We start from the raw sequence: 19,683 nt of genomic DNA on the forward strand, positions 1-19,683 counted from the left end.
GACAGTTTACTCGTTTTAATTTAATCACACAACTCAACATTTACCAAAACACTTCTAAAGCCTCTCTTCTCCTCTCCACCAGACAAATTGTCTTCTGTCATCAAATATTGACCAAAACGTTTTAAACACTGGGTTAGACAAATATTCTTCTGTCTGAGGTTTCCACATCATGTTTGTGAAAAATGTCAGTGGCTGAAATTCTTATGGTGTCTTTTGTGTGCACGTGTGTCTGGTCTCCCTGAACTATTTTGGAGGTTTCTGTCTGTAGGCATTGATGTCAATCGCTGGAGTGGTCAGGAATTTCCTGATGACAGGACTCAATTCGTCATCAGGTGTTACCGTGGGATTATTCCAAACCTGTATCCTGTCTGCCGGTGTTTCTTCCATGAATACCAGGGGGCGCTCTACCAGGGTGGCACGCACCTTAAGGGCCACTACATCATTCATCTGAAGTTTTTAAAAAATAAAATAATTTCAAAGAATTATATTAAAACATGTCTTGCAATTTTTAGTACAATGTTAAGAGTGGTGGACTTGAAGAATACATTTATAATATATCCACTGTGTTAACAAAAACATGAAACAAAGTTCTTTGCATAATGAAATGCATGTCGTCATCAGTTGTGTTAATTACATGCTGATTAGGAAAACAAGTTTATGTAATCACTTACGGTCAGGGTGAAGATGAACTCTCCTGGTGTATGTATGTTTGGATCTTACGTAATCACTTACTGTCAGGGTGAAGATGAACTCTCCTGGTGTATGTATGTTTGGATCTTATGTAATCACTTACTGTCAGGGTGAAGATGAACTCTCCTGGTGTATGTATGTTTGGATCTTATGTAATCACTTACTGTCAGGGTGAAGTTGAACTCTCCTGGTGTATGCATGTTTGGATCTTACGTAATCACTTACTGTCAGGGTGAAGATGAACTCCCCTGGTGTATGTATGTTTGGATCTTCAGGCAAGGTGATGGAGTCCTCAGTAGCAGAAATACCCTACCAAGAGTCAAAGGTTAAAGGTCAAGATGCAGAGATTTATACATATACAATACCCTACCAAGAATCAAAGGTTTATGGTTAAAAAACAATTACTAAATTTATATCTACACACTACTATATCAAGTCGTGAAGATAAAAGGTTTCAGTTGATAAAAAATGGTTATCAAACATATTACATATTACATCGTTACTAGCTTGAAAATGCGGATGTATATTTAATTGCTATGGTAAAATTTAGGAATTCATTTCAAAATTAAGGATTATCTCCCTCATGCATAGCTCTGGCTTGAGCATCACTGAAGAGACATTGTTTGTCTGGTGCATCAAAATTGGTACCATATAAGTTTTACATACACACATTGCAAAGTGCAAAAAAAGCAATATCCATGCTTTGTTGAAAAATCTCAAATTTCTTCAATTAGAAGTTTCTCTTTTATGTTTACTTCTTCAATAAGAGGTCAAATCCAAATTTTGCCGACACTTCAAAACAATTTCGAATTTTATAATATTCATTACATAAATTTTAATTATTACACTATGTTTTCCTACACTGTTTGTGATGTCTCAAGCAAATGTTAATTTTACACACAGTTTGTTTACAAAATCTCGGGAAGTATAATTTCCAACACAACAGTAATGTTAATGAATAACGGGTGGGGTGGGGGGTTAACATGTGGTAAAAAGAATCTCCAATGGTTTGTGGTTTGATTTGATTTATAGTCAATCATATCAAACCAAAAACCATGGGAGATCCTATATATATGCAATGAATTCTTATTTTGATATTATTTACTGACTCCTTGTAAAACCCATGAATTTTGAAAATTTGAGGTGGAAAGATGTCCATTAACTCTATTTGTAAAAACGGTTTTACGCTGAAGAAAATGTTTATAGGAAGCTGTTAGACATCTGACTAATAAATGATACTGACATCATTAAATCAAATTCATACACAACTCAACTTTATGACAAATAAGATAATTTCAGCTTCTCCATCGTCTACTAGCTTCCAATATTTATGTAGCAATATTCCATTATCAACTGTATATTGATGTATATATCTCAATTGATTCGATATGCAAGAGCTTGTTCTGCATATGATCAGTTTTTAATTCGAGGCAAGCTACTGATAAAACAAGTTGATGGTGCAGGGGTTTCAACAGTCTCATTTAAAGTCAGCATTTAGCAAATTCTATGGTCGTAATTACATCTAGTTTACCAATACTATCTAAAATTGGGTTGAATGCTATCCGACTTGTTTCATACCGATTGTTAGGCCATTCTTGGTACATTGATTTTAACTGCAGGTGACTTCGTTTACCTGATCAAAATATAGGTCTAACAGCGGGTGTGAACGGTCAACAAGGAATGCTTAATCCTCCTAGACACCTGGCCTGGGGGCCACCAACATATGAAAATCTCAATTTCAAACTCAGACTCAAATTAACATTTTTCACCTCAGCAAAGATTTTGCTAAATGCCATGCCACCAAACTTTCTCAGAGTTGTCTCACATGAGTTGAGATTCGACAAAATTACTCAATGTGTTTTCATTGTTACAAGGGGCTTTATTTTCCATAAAATCCACTTTCACTTTGTTGTTTACATTAACTACATTTAGCATGTGCTTTACATGTAATTTTCGAATCATGCAATGATGTCACATGTAGAAGCACAGGCACCGAAGTATGGACACTACTACCCCCCCCCCCCCCTTTTGATTTTTTTTGTGGCGATAATTTTTCTGAATTCTGTGGATTCCCTGACTATCCCATCCCAGTTTCGATTTATACAATTGTTTCACGCTTTTTTGTAAGCTTTAGAGATTGACCTTCTACAGGTAACATAAAATACCGCACTGACACTGATTTTCGCAAGCCATTCGTGAACACGACGCGTAACTCGCATACTCTATGACCTCTTCTTTGGCTGCCAGTGGAAGAGAAGCCCTGTCTGATCATTGCAGGAAAGATTGTGACAAATAAAAAAGAGGAGATGGCTTTTAAGTTGAAGAGACTTGTAGCATGACATCTCCCTGACCTCCCACTAGCCAAAATTCCTTAGGAATTTGCAATTTTTTAGAAAATGTGTCCAGAAGCTGGGACCCATGTTTGTTTACAAATTTTTGTTTCTTACCTAGGGTTGTGTGCAATCTAATTAAAATAAGATCCTAAGATACACTCACTTACGCAGAGTATACAGCGCGGATCTATGAAAGAGGGATGAAATAGGGAATCCACACAGGCAGCTGAAGTGTGGATAACTTATATAAATCTTAGGTACCCCGGATTACTCCCTCCCCTCTTCTAAAATGAAATTATTTTTATACAGAGCCAATAATTTATCCAAAGGATTTCTCCACAGTGCACCGATCATCCTCATCCTCGTTCTGAATAGTAAGTTTCTACTTTCTGTAAACTTTTGAGATGAACGATCATCCTCATCCGTCATTCTGAATAGTCAGTTTCTACTTTCTGTAAACTTTTGAGATGAACAATCATCCTCATCCGTCATTCTGAATAGTCAGTTTCTACTTTCTGTAAACTTTTGAGATGAACGATCATCCTCATCCGTCGTTCTGAATAGTCAGTTTCTACTTTCTGTAAACTTTTGAGATGAACGATCATCCTCATCCGTCATTCTGAATAGTCAGTTTCTACTTTCTGTAAACTTTTGAGATGAACAATCATCCTCATCCGTCATTCTGAATAGTCAGTTTCTACTTTCTGTAAACTTTTGAGATGAACGATCATCCTCATCCGTCGTTCTGAATAGTCAGTTTCTACTTTCTGTAAACTTCTGAGATGAACGATCATCCTCATCCGTCATTCTGAATAGTCAGTTTCTACTTTCTGTAAACTTTTGAGATGAACACTTGTGAGATACTAATATATGTACATGAGGGTGACACAGCTATCATTTATCATGTACAGTTATTTTTTTCTGATTTTTGACATACGATATATTTTAGTAACCCTTTTTCATCATTTCATAGAGAAGTGAAAGGTAATGAGACTGTCGTTGACACAATATATAACATGTACATCTGCAGTAGGGTGATACTGAACTCGGGTTCAAGATACGCATTAATGTAAGGGTCATGGTACTATACAAGTAGCTTGTAGGCCTAGGCCAGAATTAAAAAGGAGTTTGTTTGCTATTGCGTGACCGACCCATTTTCAACCCCCCGACTGGAAAGTTTTTAATGACATAATTTTGACCATGTTTTTTTTTTTCACTTGATTTTCCGACTTCTGTTTTTCTTTCAAGTTCCTATCCGCGTTTGGTTCATCTTCACAAGTCAACGGTTATTGATTCGTTACCTCGCACCATGCTCGCATCAGTCACCAATCAAAACACAGGTTTGGGACAGGGGATGACGTAATAAGCTAAAATTAAATCATTCAATGATATTCCTCATTTAAGTTAACATCAAGAACATTGCGTGTTGTTTTTATTTTGTAACGAGGTAACTAATCAATAGCCCTTGACTTGTGAAGATGCGTTTTGTTTTGTTTTTTATTTTGTTCTTTGTGGCGTTTTGTAAATCGACGCAATTTTAAGCGCTCAAATGATCGATTCGGCACATGGCATACTGGCAGAATTTTATCTATCCAACAAGGCATCATTCGATAATTATGGACAGAAACAACAACTGTGTCCGATGAAAATGTAAATGGGTACCCTGAATATTCGTAAATGCCCGCAATTTACCGAAATGCCCCCAGGAATTAGTTTTCGAAATACCACCTAAAAGTATCGAAATTCCCCTCTAATTATACACATTAATGCATATTAAGTTTATATATGTTAATCTTTTATGATAAAACATTTTTAAATTTGTGATTGTAAATTTAGGGAATTCAATTGTGTTCAGTTCTCGCATTCACAATGTTTCAAAGAAAGATAACTCTAGCAAAATTTATACATAACATATTTTTATTTTCCAATCAAGGGCCCTCAAGGCCAGTCAAGGGGCAGCATGAGATTTTTTCCCCTATACAATATTTGTTTGAAGAATTGCAATATATATACGAATGTTGATTTAAAGGGACTGGTTCACGATTTTTGATAAAAATATTTTTCATTTCTGATGGTAAACATTAAAAATATAACTCATTTTATATGGACAGCCAAAATTTTGACCTTCTGAATGCAAAAATAAAAGCAATATTTTAGCCTTAAATCTGTTATGTAAACAATGACTCGAGACTTTTTATGTATACAAACAAACAGGTGAAATATTAATTTTGTAATATAAAGCATCTTAATTTTGCATTGTCACAAATTTTAACTTTTAGATGACATACATGTATTTACCCAAAAAATGCTTGAAATGTGAAAGATATAATAAATTCAGATCAATATCCATTTCTTTTGGAAATTTCATAAACAATAACATAACGCAATCTCTGTTTACAAAACAAATAATAAACTCTCTAAAATGAGCTTCTGTGATAATGTATAACCTTAATTTTTATGTGAACACTTTTAAACACATTAAACAATAGATTTTGATCATTAAAAGTGAAAAAGAAAATTTTGGGAAAAATCGTGAATCAGTCCCTTTAATTCAACTTAAGCAATGTATATATATATTGATTAGGAAATAATGGTTGAACACATTCTTCTAAATGAAAGAAAACTAACATGAGTTACCTTCCTTAGATTAACACAAATTCTAATAAAACAAGACTCTTTTTTTATTAAAAAATTTATGTTATTTTTTCTTCAGAGACGGTATTTTACACATTGAATGAATCCCTAATCTTTCAATTTAACTTTAAAAAATTTATTCAAAGGGGAATTTCGTTTGTTCTAATGGGCATTTTGGTAATTCGAGGTACCGTGGAGCACGGATTTAATGTATCAGAAATCGTTTGACCAACATCATTGAACATGAAATTGTGTTGAGTTTATACAAATAATGTTTTAGAACAACAACAATGCTACCAAGTTTCAGTTGCATAATACATGCATGTTACATTGGCCATTGAGAGTAAAATCATGGCAACCAAGACTCTAGACAAATTTGAAAAAACAATGGACATATTCAAGACCTGGAAAACAAACACCCACAAAACAAGTAACATATCAGAATAACAAAATGATATATGAGCCATACACAAACTACTCCTGTCACTGCACTTTTTAGAGAGGTTTCTGGCAGTTCTGCAAGTAATTCACTGTAATAGGGTTAATTCATCAAAAGAACACGAAATATAAAACAGAGTTTTGATATTCAATATATTTTCAGCAAAAAAAAAAAAAAAATCCCTACCGACCGACCCAATATTTTTCATGACCCTCGGGCTATGGCAAACCAACATTTTTTTAAATGTGGCCCTAGCATACAACATTTACATTTGAAGTGGAATTTCCTTACTGGCTATCTTGTGAAATTCTATCTTGATGTGCACAAGTTCCTCAAGGCTGGGAAATTTTAAAAATATTTCAGTCAAATGACACAACAAGTCCAATTTTATTGCTCTGCCTGCTGCACTTTAGAAACATTGAGAGTCACCCACCGTAATATAAAACGACCCCGTGGCAAACAATCGTAGCGCAACCAAGACTTATTAATGGAAGAGGAGGGGAAGGGGGGGGGGGGGTTTAAAGGATTATTCTTGAGACGATTGTTGTACAGCTGATTTTCTTAAGTAAATCTACTATGATGACTATGGTGACTGAAAATAAACGATATCTGTCAAAAATATCACCCTTGCTCAACCCTTCCAAAGGATTGGACCTGTCAAGGATTCTCCTTGTCCTCACAATCATTACATTCCTACGATGTCTGCGTTTTCGAAGTCGTCTGACTGTCATTTTGTTGTGAATAAATACACTTGAGATTTTATTTGAGGTTGCTATTTACCAATCTCGGAATTTTCTGAGAAATCTCAAATCTTTTTTCTCAGCTGAGTTCAAAAATAGTTCAGTGGCACGCGCATTTGAGAAAATTCTCAAATGTGAGAAAAAACTCAAATACATATCTGAGTTTGAGAAAATATTTATTTGGTGGCACAGTTGGGTGAGAAAACCTCAAATTTTCTGAGGAATCTCAGATCTTTTTTCTCAGCTGAGTTCAAAAATAGTTCAGTGGCACGCGCATTTGAGAAAATTCTCAAATGTGAGAAAAAACTCAAATACATATCTGAGTTTGAGAAAATATTTATTTGGTGGCACAGTTGGGTGAGAAAACCTCAAATTTTCTGAGGAATCTCAGATTTGAGAAAATCTCAGCGTTGGTGGCCCTGAAGCCTGATCCTACCTCTGGTGTGTCCAGGGGTCCGTGTTTACCCAACTCTCTATTTTGTATTGCTTATAGGAGTTATGTGATTGATCACTGTTCGTTATCTTCACCTCCCATCAAAATGAGCACTATATTGGTAAGTTGGAGAAATACACACTATATTCTTAGATTGAAAACAGCTGGGAGTTGGCAGGGTGACTTAACAGGACAAATCTGGTTTTTATAATATTAGAAGCAATATCACACATCCTTTAAACTGAGCACAACTTTTGTCCTGCAGTGATGCTCTTAAAATTCTACAGAGTTTTACAAGCTCACCACTTTCCTAAGAGCCACTCTGATGTGGGACTTGGTAAGAGTCCAGCCCTTCGCACTCGGGACCAACTCCACAGGAAGATTCAATCCCCGAATTCTCTGGAGGGTCTGAAGAAAAATAACAATTAGTCAGCTGCATAATATGTGTGGTTTCTGTAAAACTGAAAGTTTGATTACAAACTCCTTTGAAAGATATATGATATAAAGATCACACAAGTGATGTTGAATTCTAATGTACTTACTATACGACTATACTTTCCAAGCTTCTTAAGAATGTTCAAACTGTCTCCCATAGCCTGAATAAATATCACATCTCAATAAATATCACATCCTAATCTCAATAAATATCAAATCTCAATAATTTAAATAAATACCACATCTCAATCACCTCAATAAATACCACATCTCAATAATCTCAATAAATATTACATCTCAATAATCTCAATAAATATCACATCCCAATCACCTCAATAAATAGCACATCTCAATAATCTCAATAAATATCACATCCCAATCACCTCAATAAATATCACATCTCAATAATCTATATCACATCTCAATCACCTCAATAAATAGCACATCTCAATAATCTCAATAAAGACCACATCTCAATAATCTCAATAAATATCACATCCCAATCACCTCAATAAATATCACATCTCAATAATCTCAGTAAATATCACATCTCAATCACCTCAATAAACAGCACATCTCAATAAAGACCACATCTCAATAATCTCAATAAATATCACATCTCAATAATCTCAATAAAGACCACGTCTCAATAATCTCAATAAATAGCACATCCCAATCACCTCAATAAATAGCACATCTCAATAATCTCAATAAATATCACACCTCAATAAAACTTGTAAAATATGCATACTCTGTACTGAATTTGCAAGGCATCAAATTCTTATAACTGTCATTAAAACACGACAAACTTTAACTGTTTTTTTTCACTGATAATATCATTGAAATAGTTAAAGTTTCCATTCTTTGACATTTTTACAGATACAAACACACATATAACTAGGAAGAGCTGTTTTAGTACACTAAAACTGATATCTCTTTCCATTTTCCATAGTTTCTAAAAACATTTTAGGGATCATTTCTAAAGTGGAAAAGGTCAAAGGCCATCAAAATGGCACACAACACACTGTCTTATCATGGTATACCCACATACCAAATATCAATAACCTAAAATACAAAAAGGTATGGTCATTGCAGAACCAAAAAAATACACACAAAAATTTCTCATTTGACCCTTATATAAAAGATCAAGGTTAAACATCATCAAAAATGGTATGTGACACACTGTTTTATAATGGCACATACTCACATACCAAATATCAAAAGCGCTTAAAAAATTATTAGTTGACTTTTACATAAAAGGTCAAGGACAAAGGTAATAAAAAATGTCATGTGACGCACTGTCTTATAATGGTCTACCCACATACAAAATATCAAGTTATGGCTCAGACAAATTTTGTATGAGAAGAGGAAGAAGAAGAATTCATACTTAAGCAATGTCCCCTTCTGGGAAGGGGGGACATAATGAATACAATGAATGTTACAACAGTTCAGTAACTAATGGCTTACACTGTACAGACCTTCATTTCTGTATTCAGATCTGCAATGTTTTCGGGGGTTGGGTAAGTAGCCAAGCGAGCCTGATACAGGAAATTTCTCCACATTTTTTTAGGGACTTTGACAATATCGCCCATGATTCCAAGTCCTGCAAAAATTTTAAATAAATGAATTATGGCAACTTCTTTAATACCTTGTATACATCTGGACCCAATTGTACAAAAGTTAGTTAACTTTAACTGATAGTTGTCTATAACTTTTAGTTAGTTATTTAACCTTCATGCACCTGGGTCCTGGTATGCAATAAAATCTTACATTTAAATGTGATCCACAACTTCTGAACGAGATCAATGAGACTGAGCTTCAAAATCCGTAAAGTCAAAGGTCAGATTTTGAAACATTCCATTTGGCAAATGTCTTCATCATTCGTCAATATGAAAATTTGTTTTTCTTGCCCCTCAGTCACTGATAATTACGAGTAAAATGTTACACAAAAAGATCATTTCTACACAGAGTAACTTATGCAAACTTCACCAGTCATTGATAATTATGAGTACTAAAATGTTACACAAAAACACAATTTCTATGCAGAGTAAATAAAATGTTACACAAAAAGACTATTTCTATACAGAGTAAATAAAATGTTACACAAAAGACTATTTCTATACAGAGTAAATAAAATGTTACACAAAATACTATTTCTATACAAAGTAAACAAGAGGTACTGTGAGCAATGCTCACTAAGAATACTCCCCGCTTACCCCAATCTCCCAAGGGTGTTGGTAATAGGTATAAACTACCTCTTTTCTGAGTGTAAAAAACAAATGGCATGACAAACCGAACCATATTGCTACTTCGATGTCCAGTGTGCTTGACCTTTGACCTTTTGACCCCAAAATCGATAGGGAACATCTTCATCCCATGGGTAGTCCATATGTATGATATGGTGACTGTAGGTGGAAAGGATAACGCTTTAGAGCCCGGAAACCATATTGCTACTTCGATGTCCAGTGCACGTGACCTTTGACCTTTTGACCCCAAAATCGATAGGGAATATCTTCATCCCATGGGTAGTCCATATGTATGATATGGTGACTGTAGGTGGAAAGGATAACGCTTCAGAGCCCGGAAACCATATTGCTACTTCGATGTCCAGTGCACTTGACCTTTGACTTTTTGACCCCAAAATCGATAGGGAACATCTTCATCCCATGGGTAGTCCATATATATGATATAGTGACGGTAGGTGGAAAGCATAATGCTTTAGAGCCCGGAAACCATTGCGTCTACAGACGGACAATCCGATTCCAGTATACCCCCCCCCCCCCAACACAACTTGTTGCGGGGGGTATAATAAAATGTTACACAAAAAGACCATTTCTATACAACTTTCACCAGTGGCCCAGAACTACGAAAATTAGGGTTAATGCTTCATAAAAAGTATGCTGACGTGAATTGTTGCTGTTCATACCCTCGTGTATTTTCAAAAACTAAATTTACTTTAATTGATATTTACTTTTTACTCCTATTTCTGTTAGAATATTCCCAGCTGTTAGATTTATCAAGATTCATAAGCACATTGTTCACATTCATGAAGAAATGGATCTCATTTCAAATTTCAAATGGTTTAGATATCTATAAAGATAAAATCAATGGAAATGGAAATATTAGGGTCTGGATCTAAAGCTATAAAGTTTATAAATATCATTCAGTAAAATTTGCCTATTCATTTCAGATATCAATGCTTAGCCAAGTAGCTCAGTAGTTTAGCACGTCAACCACTGAAATATAGATAGCAGTCTTCGACAAATCCCAGGAGCCCGATACCCGGTAAAATTTTAGAAGCAGACATGGAAATAACATATACTTACAAGCCCAAAGGGCATGTAAATTCCAAGGCTTAAACTTCTTTCCTTCATAACAATGTACGTTTGCTTTTGATTCGAATGATCAATTCATTCATCAGATGTTTCATTTTCATTTGTGAATAACATATCATATCAAATTAAATATCATCTATGGCATTTTAAAAGTATATACATTTAAAAAGAATTTGTTTATTTTATTCCTTCAAAGTGAAGCAGACAATTTTAACAACATATTATTCTACTGCGATTTCCAAGAAACACTTTTGCATTGGAGACACAAAAAGGGTACAGATTGAAAAAAATGTTGACAATACCGGTAGATGCTCTTGGAAAAGTGAATTCCCTTGGAATAAAATCCGGGGATGTAAATATTTGTTTGGACTAGTAGAATTGGATACACCTACTTGAAGGGCATGCACTGAAATAAAAGATCTGGCAAAGACTGAGATAGCGGGTTTGAGTCCGGCAGGGGTTCTAACAAAAATTTCAGATTGCTTTTTATTAAAACTGCATTTTTTGACTATATAAAGTATAAATTTGAAAGTTTTCAATTTCAAATTATAATTGTACATATCCTCCCCTTTTCATCCATATAAAATTTCTGTGGTGTACTATTCCTCCTTAACAATGTTATCTATACAAGATACACATAATTAGTTTACAATGTCTACAGTGTTTACAGAACTTAAGGAAGCAGCACACCTTTATTTCAGTCGCAGCCTCGTCCGCCTACTTCACGAATACCCGATTATGCAAGTGTACATACTACATATATCATTAACACCCAGAATGATCTCGGCTCAAAAACAAAGAAGTCGCTAATAAAATTGAACTACATGTATTAACAGTTTATTAGCGGAATGCCAACCTCAATAAACAACAGCGAATCACATGAAAAAGCATGTGTCTGAGCACTCTACACCCCAAATTAACACGTCATCATCGAAAACATCACAATCTGTTTGAATGAACTTCCACCTGGATTACAAAACAGAACAGCAATAATTCACAGAATTTATGGACTCTTCGTTTCATCATATAACATTTCATTTACTCACTGTATTCTATGTCATACAAAAGTTTAGACAATGTAAACTAATTTACATACATCTTGTAAAATTGTGAAGCCAATCTGTATTTTGTACAAACCTTCCACATTCTTACATTGTTCATAGCATGTCAGCCACATATTTTACTTCTATAGACAAATTTCACGTATTATTCTTCTGATGATGACCACTCAAAAGTCGAAACCGCTAAACCAAATAAATTCACATGTGCATTTTCGTGATGAGTGGATGGTCTGTTCATTTCTCCGACATTACAAACGCAGTAAATCAAATATTCTAGCAGTATGTGATTTCATAATTTATAACCATGATTTCAAGTCTTTAAAATGATAGATAAAAGTTCTGTATGTAAATTCTTGCCTTTGGTTTTGATATGAGCAACATATGAATTTTATATCTACTGTACATATGATTTCCACATTTTGAACCTCTACGGTCATCAAAAATACATTTTGCTGCACAACAACTGGACAAAATTCCTTTTCTTTAAATGCATGAATAATCCACTCTTTAAATCTGGTTTTATTCTACTTTATTCATCATAAAACAATGTCAATATCTATTCCCATTATACCAGGCTTTAACACCTCAGAATATGATAAAATTCTTACCATCCACGTGGTCTGTTAGGAGAACCTCGATTTCTGTGGGAGGAGGTATGGGGTTTTCTATTTTCCTATAAATGTAGTGTCTGCTCCTTAACTTGGGTTGCTTGTCGTCTTGGTACAGATTCACACTCCGCACCCTCTCCACCATTTGTACAGTCTATCAAATCAAAACATGCTTTGTTGTTACAAATCTGACAGTATTAAACTCTTGTACAAAGCCATCGTTTACATCCTCACCATTCCTTCAGCTTGATACATGTACATTAAGAAACAAGATGTGTTTGTGAAACACTGATGCCCCTGTATGGCCAAATTCCAAGGTCAAATTCATGGGGTAACAAGATGTGTTTGTGAAACACAAATACCCCTGTATGGCCAATATCCAAGGTCAAGGTCATGAGGTAACAAGATGTGTTTGTGAAACACTGCATGATTCCCCTGTATGGCCAAATTCCAAGGTCATGAGGTAACAGGATGTGTTTGTGAAACACAAATGCCCCTGTATGGCCAAAATCCAAGGTCAAGTTCATGAGGTAACAAGATGTGTTTGTGAAACACTGATGCCCCATTATGGCCAAATTCCAAGGTCAAGGTCATGAGGTAACAAGATGTGTTTGTGAAACACAAATGCCCCTGTATGGCCAAAATCCAAGGTCAAGGTCATGAGGTAACAAGATGTGTTTGTGAAATACTGCATGATTCCCCTGTATGGCCAAATTCCAAGGTCATGAGGTATTCCCCTGTATGGCCAAATTCCAAGGTCATGAGGTAACAGGATGTGTTTGTGAAACACAAATGCCCCTGTATGGCCTAAATCCAAGGTCAAGGTCATGAGGTAACAAGATGTGTTTCTGAAACACAAATGCCCCTGTATGGCCAAAATCCAAGGTCAAGGTCATGAGGTAACAAGATGTGTTTGTGAAACACTGATGCCCCTGTATGGCCAAATTCCAAGGTCAAGGTCATGAGGTAACAAGATGTGTTTGTGAAACACAAATGCCCCTGTATGGCCAAAATCCAAGGTCAAGGTCATGAGGTAACAATATGTGTTTGTGAAACACAAATGCCCCTGTATGGCCTAAATCCAAGGTCAAGGTCATGAGGTAACAAGATGTGTTTGTGAAACACAAATGCCCCTGTATGGCCAAAATCCAAGGTCAAGGTCATGAGGTAACAAGATGTGTTTGTGAAACACTGATGCCCCTGTATGGCCAAATTCCAAGGTCAAGGTCATGAGGTAACAAGATGTGTTTCTGAAACACAAATATCTTGGTACTTGTCACAAGAAATGCATATGTGCAATATGAAAGCTCTAATATTTACCATTTAGAAGTATGACCAATGTCAATTTTTAAAAGTAGGTCAAATGTCAAAGTCAAATGCTTTAGTGCCAATGGAGAGGTTTTGTCACAAGGAATACTCATGTGAAATATCAAAGCTTTAGCCCTTACTGTTTAGAAGTTATTAGCAAGGTTAAAGTTTTCAAAAAGTAGGTCAAACTCAAAAGATCAAGTCACAGGGTAAAAAATGTTGGTGCATGCCCACGGAAAGGTCTTGTCACAAGGAATACTCATGTGAAATTTCAAAGCTCTAGCATTGACTGTTCAAAAGTTATTAGCAAGGTGAAAGTTTCAGACAGAATAACAGAATTACAGAATGACAGATAGGTCAAAAACAATATGCCCCCTGATCTTCGATAAATACCAAGTATGTTCTGATACAATAGCAAAATTTTCATATTAGCAAAAGCTGTCATTTTTAAATTTGGTCGAGTGGGAAAGGTGAAATAACATGACCTCAAACGCAATGCCATCATATCCTTCTCCAGTGAAGATCTGATTTTAATTAGATTGCCTAATAGTATGCTGACCGTAATTCCTTCTTGTGATATATAAATAAATGATACTCCCATTGAACAAGAGGCCCATGGGCCACATCGCTCACCTGAGTCACCTTGGCCCATATCTGAAGACTTTCCATATATATTTGCATGTAAAACCTTGGTCCCTATTATGGCCCAAACTACCCTTTGCAAACTTGAATCTACACTATGTCAGAAAGCTTTCATGTAAATGTCAACTTCTTTGGCCCAATGGTTCTTTTAAAGCTTTTTTCTATATTTGTATGTAAAACTTTGACCCCCCCCCCCCCCTTGTGGCCCCATCCTACCCCCCGGGGACCATGATTTGAACAAACTTGAATCTGCACTATGTCAGAAAGTTTTCTTGTAAATATCAGTTTTTCTGACTCAGTGGTTATTGAGAAAAAGATTTTAACTATATATTTGTATGTAAAACTTTGATCCCCCTTGTGGCCCCATCCTACCCCCGGAGCCCATGATTTGAAGAAACTTGAATCTGCACTATGTCAGAAAGTTTTCATGTAAATCTCAGCTTTTCTGGCTTAGTGGTTCTTGAGAAGAAGATTTTTAAAGTTTTTCCCTATATATTTGTGTGTAAAACTTTGATCCCCCCTTGGGGCCCCATCTTATCCCCGGGGCCCATGATTTGAACAAACTTGAATCTGCACTATGTCAGAAAGTTTTCATGTAAAAATCAGCTTTTCTGGCTTAGTGGTTCTTGAAAAGAAGATATTTAAAGTTTTTCCCTATATATTTGTGTGTAAAACTTTGATCCCCCCCTTGGGGCCCCATCTTAACCCCTGGGGGCCATGATTTGAACAAACTTGAATCTGCACTATGTCAGAAAGTTTTCATGTAAAAATCAGCTTTTCTGGCTTAGTGGTTCTTGAGAAGAAGATTTTTAAAGTTTTTCCCTATATATTTGTGTGTAAAACTTTGATCCCCCCTTGGGGCCCCATCTTATCCCCGGGGCCCATGATTTGAACAAAATTGAATCTGCACTATGTCAGAAAGTTTTCATGTAAAAATCAGCTTTTCTGGCTCAGTGGTTCTTGAGAAGAAGATTTTTAAAGTTTTTCCCTATATATTTGTATGTAAAACTTTGATCCCCTATTGTGGCCCCATCCAACCCCCGGGGCCCATGATTTGAACAAACTTGAATCTGCATTATGTCAGGAAGCTTTCATGTAAATCTCAGCTTTTCTGGCTTAGTGGTTCTTGAGAAGAAGATTTTTAAAGTTTTCCCCTATATATTTGTATGTAAAACTTTGATCCCCCCTTGTGGCCCCATCCTACCACCGGGGGCCATGATTTGAACAAACTTGAATCTGCAATATGTCAGGAAGCTTTCAGGTAAATTTCAGCTCTTCTGGCCCAGTGGTTCTTGAGAAGAAGATTTTTAAATGACCCCACCCTATTTTTGCATTTTTGTGATTATCTCCCCTTTGAAAGGGACATGGCCCTTCATTTGAACAAACTTGAAAGCCTTTCACCCAAGGATGCTTTTGGCTAAGTTAGGTTGAAATTGGCCCAGTGGTTCTGGAGAAGAAGTCGAAAATGTGAAAAGTTTACAGACGGACAGACAGACAGACAGACGCCGGACAAAATGTGATCAGAATAGCTCACTTGAACCTTCGGTTCAGGTGAGCTAAAAAGTTTAGTTGAACCATCTTCTATAAGCAAATTATCTCAAACACAAATGGGTAGTCATTGTTTTAAAAATAAAAGGACAATTGTTAAAATGTAAGCGAAGTTGAAGTATGTGGAAGGTGCTCGGCGGGGATTGAAGGAAAACATATAGTTAGTAACAAAGAAAGGGGGATATTGTTATGGAAATAGAAAGAAAACATGCTTTCTAAGTACATTAGAAGTAAATAACAATGCTTTAAATTAAATTTTGTGTTATTTTTATTCAATGTTGTGGTCTATGCCAATTTGATGAGGTCTATATCATCATAGACCCGTGGTCTGTCCCAAATTTTCAACCAATTTCAAACACTGAGAGAGGATGAATACAACTTTGTATCAACTTGCCCTCATTACAAAGAACTTCGTCATTAATATATCAAAAAGTATTATTGACAAAAACCATCTGTTTTCAAATTTGTACAATTATTAAGTGTTCATAATATACACAAACTTTGTATCTTGGGGGAAAAATTCATATGTTTGAGAAAACCTTGTTTATTCTCCATCGTGAATTTGTACACCACCATACGATGCCATTTTTATGCATTTGTGTATACATCATATTGGAACAATGATGTGATAAGACGTATGTCTTGAGCAATAAAGGGAGTATAATAGTCTCAAACCCAACAAAATAAAATAAAATGCAATATTTCAATCTTCCAGTATTTGACACAAGTTAAAACATAGCCAGCTGTAGGAAAAATGTTACAAATTTATGCTATAGCGCTCGGGGCCATAATATTGAGGGTTCTTTAATGTAGCAATGCCTGTTGTGACATGAGACCTTGGTTTTTAAGCTCTCATTCAAAAGATCTGCAACTCTCTCTTCTAAATGCTAAGCATTTGATTAAGGTTGTACTCTACATCGTCATAATGGCTGACTTCCTTTAAAAACATGGATGAAAAAATCGATATCAGCAATATTTGACTTTTCCTTTTCCATTTAAATACCTAGCAAAGTAGCTCAGTAGGTTAGAATACCGACTGCTGACATGTAGGTTGCAGGTTCGAGTGCAACAGGGGTTTTAAATTTTTTTCAGATTACCTTCTACTAAAACTTTTTTTTTTTGACAAAATAAAGTAAATTTGAAAATTTTCAACTTCAAAATATTTTTGTACATATCCTCCACTTTACATCTACATCAAATTTCTCTGGTGTAGCACACCTCCTTAAGGAGCATTACATCTTAGCTTTGAGCCACAGCAATTTGGGATCATTGTTCTCATGACACTGGTACTCAGCAGGATTTATATCCACCACTCTACTTAACTGTACATCAGAATATCAATGCTTGTTTTTTAATTAAATTTTTAGATGTGGAACTCTTTACATTGTCCATGTCACGATTTTAATTAAAGTTCAGAATCATTGCCTTGCTATATATATAAATATACAATTTAAAACAAAAATGCCTAATTTTGCATCTCGCTAAACTAATCACTTAACCGGTAAATGAGAAGCATGGAAAAGAAAATTAAGTTATCTATTTCAAATCCGTTGATGGTTTGTTTACATTTGTGATAAATGTGTTGTTTTAATCTTTATTCTGTACATACATATATATACATACCCCATTCTGCCTCAAGAGAACTCTCCGGCATGCTATCAGTGGAAGACTCAACAACTGGGAGCACACTGTCCGACTCAGACTAGGCACTGGCATGATTTATAGTTACACCTGAAACATTAAAGAGAACAATTCATTATATACATCGACAGGGAATGATCACTCCTACTAGGCACCTGATCCCACCTCTGGTGTGTCCAGGGGTCCGTGTTTACCCAACTCTCTATTTTGTATTGCTTATAGGAGTTATGTGATTGATCACTGTTCGTTATCTTCACCTTGCATACTGCAGACACGGGAAACAAGATGTGGATGTATTTGTGAAACACTACACTTCTTAGCATGTCCAGGCCTGGAGGTTATAAAACTTTTTTAGCAGGCTTTCATACCCAAATTCCTTGCTCTAAATCATCCTTATATTCGAATGGAGTACATTCTCAAGATTTTTCTAGTATGTTTCGAAGCTTGCTCAGAGTTGTACTCAAAACAAACATGGCTGAGTTTGAGTATGAGTGCGGTAAAAGTTTTATAACCTCCAGGCCTGTTGAAGCATATTCACACAACTCTGACCTTGACACTTATCTGGCCTTGACCTTTCACTCCACTAAGTATGAAGTCTGTATGTTAGGCCTAAAACAATCTGTGTTTCCATTCAGATCTTCAAAATCAGGGTCAGAAGGTCGGTATATTTTTTAACAAGAGGCCCACAGGTCTTATTGGTCACATGATTATAATAGTTAAATGAGCACTACTCCCAAGGGCTATGAAATCTAGACAAAAAAATTCTGTTCTGAATATCTAAGCTAAATTATAATATTCTGCAAAAGTATAAAACAAGATGTGTTATTAAAACTTAAATGCCTTTGAAAGTGTGTATACTGATGAAAGGCTTTACATAATATATGTGATATTAACACGATTTGACTAATTAAGGGCCTGTCCTAGAGTCAAAACCCTGCGGTTGCAAAATTCACAATTTTGGTACATCCTTTTCTATTTTTCCTAAATATGCTTTTAGTTCTGATACCACATCAGCAAATTCAAAGAAGTCTTTCAAATGATAAAGACAATAATATATATTCTTACATACAGTGTACATATATATAAGCTATATTCTTAAAACTTCACTATAATAATTTTGGTCCCACTCTGGAACGAAAACCCTTACCCCTGCGATCATGAAATTTACAATTTTGGTAAAGTACTCCTTACTCCGTCTAAATATCTATTAAGTTTCAATTTAATATGAATAGCATTAAAAGAAGATATCATCTAATGGATGTTTTACACATATACACTATATATATATATGTAAGACTCCAAAGTGCGATGGGACTCCAAAGTGCGATGGTGTGACACGCCAAAGTGCGATGGTCCACAATCATGCGCCAAAGTGCGATGGTCTGACACGCCAAAGTGCGATGGTGTGACACGCCGAAATCCATTGGTTTGTAAACGAAACAGTGTTTTGGTACAGACTGTACCAAACGTGTGTTGTTTCACTAAAATATCAGAGCAAAATCCATGCATAAAAATATGAAGTTCGACTTATTTCATTACCATCTAGGTGTCGTGTTAATAAACACAAAAATTTCCAACACGAAATCGTGAAGAATGTTTTTCATTATACTATATCCCCAGGATTTTATTACGTGTACGTCACAAGTAATAAATGATCATGAATTAAAGAATATTTGGGCGAAGTAGATAGTTCAACAACAAATGTACTTTGCCATTTTTACTATCCTCAACAGTGTAAACTTTGCCGTTGCTGTCGTCCGTGTTGCATTTATTCAGTTTCATTTTGAAAGACGCTAAGAATGACGTCACAAACGTTACTGAATTCCGCACCATCGG

At 35.5% G+C, this 19,683-nt stretch overlaps 1 protein-coding gene across 2 annotated transcripts in view; it reads right to left on the reverse strand.

The window, feature by feature from the left end:
* Window positions 1-19,683, reverse strand: part of LOC125675022 (39S ribosomal protein L9, mitochondrial-like) — a 43,041-nt gene continuing 23,358 nt past the window's right edge. For both annotated transcript variants that reach the window (XM_048912478.2, XM_048912479.2), the window contains exons 2-8: window positions 17,830-17,937; window positions 12,709-12,862; window positions 9,183-9,307; window positions 7,812-7,865; window positions 7,573-7,677; window positions 916-999; window positions 1-447 (exon numbers count right to left, since the gene is read on the reverse strand). In XM_048912478.2, coding sequence (XP_048768435.1) covers window positions 244-447; window positions 916-999; window positions 7,573-7,677; window positions 7,812-7,865; window positions 9,183-9,307; window positions 12,709-12,862; window positions 17,830-17,922 — 819 coding nt within the window. In that variant the 5' untranslated portion in view covers window positions 17,923-17,937 and the 3' untranslated portion in view covers window positions 1-243. The remainder of the gene's footprint in view (window positions 448-915; window positions 1,000-7,572; window positions 7,678-7,811; window positions 7,866-9,182; window positions 9,308-12,708; window positions 12,863-17,829; window positions 17,938-19,683) is intronic.

This window comes from Ostrea edulis, chromosome 3 (assembly GCF_947568905.1).
Source record: "Ostrea edulis chromosome 3, xbOstEdul1.1, whole genome shotgun sequence".
Taxonomy (NCBI): domain Eukaryota; kingdom Metazoa; phylum Mollusca; class Bivalvia; order Ostreida; family Ostreidae; genus Ostrea; species Ostrea edulis.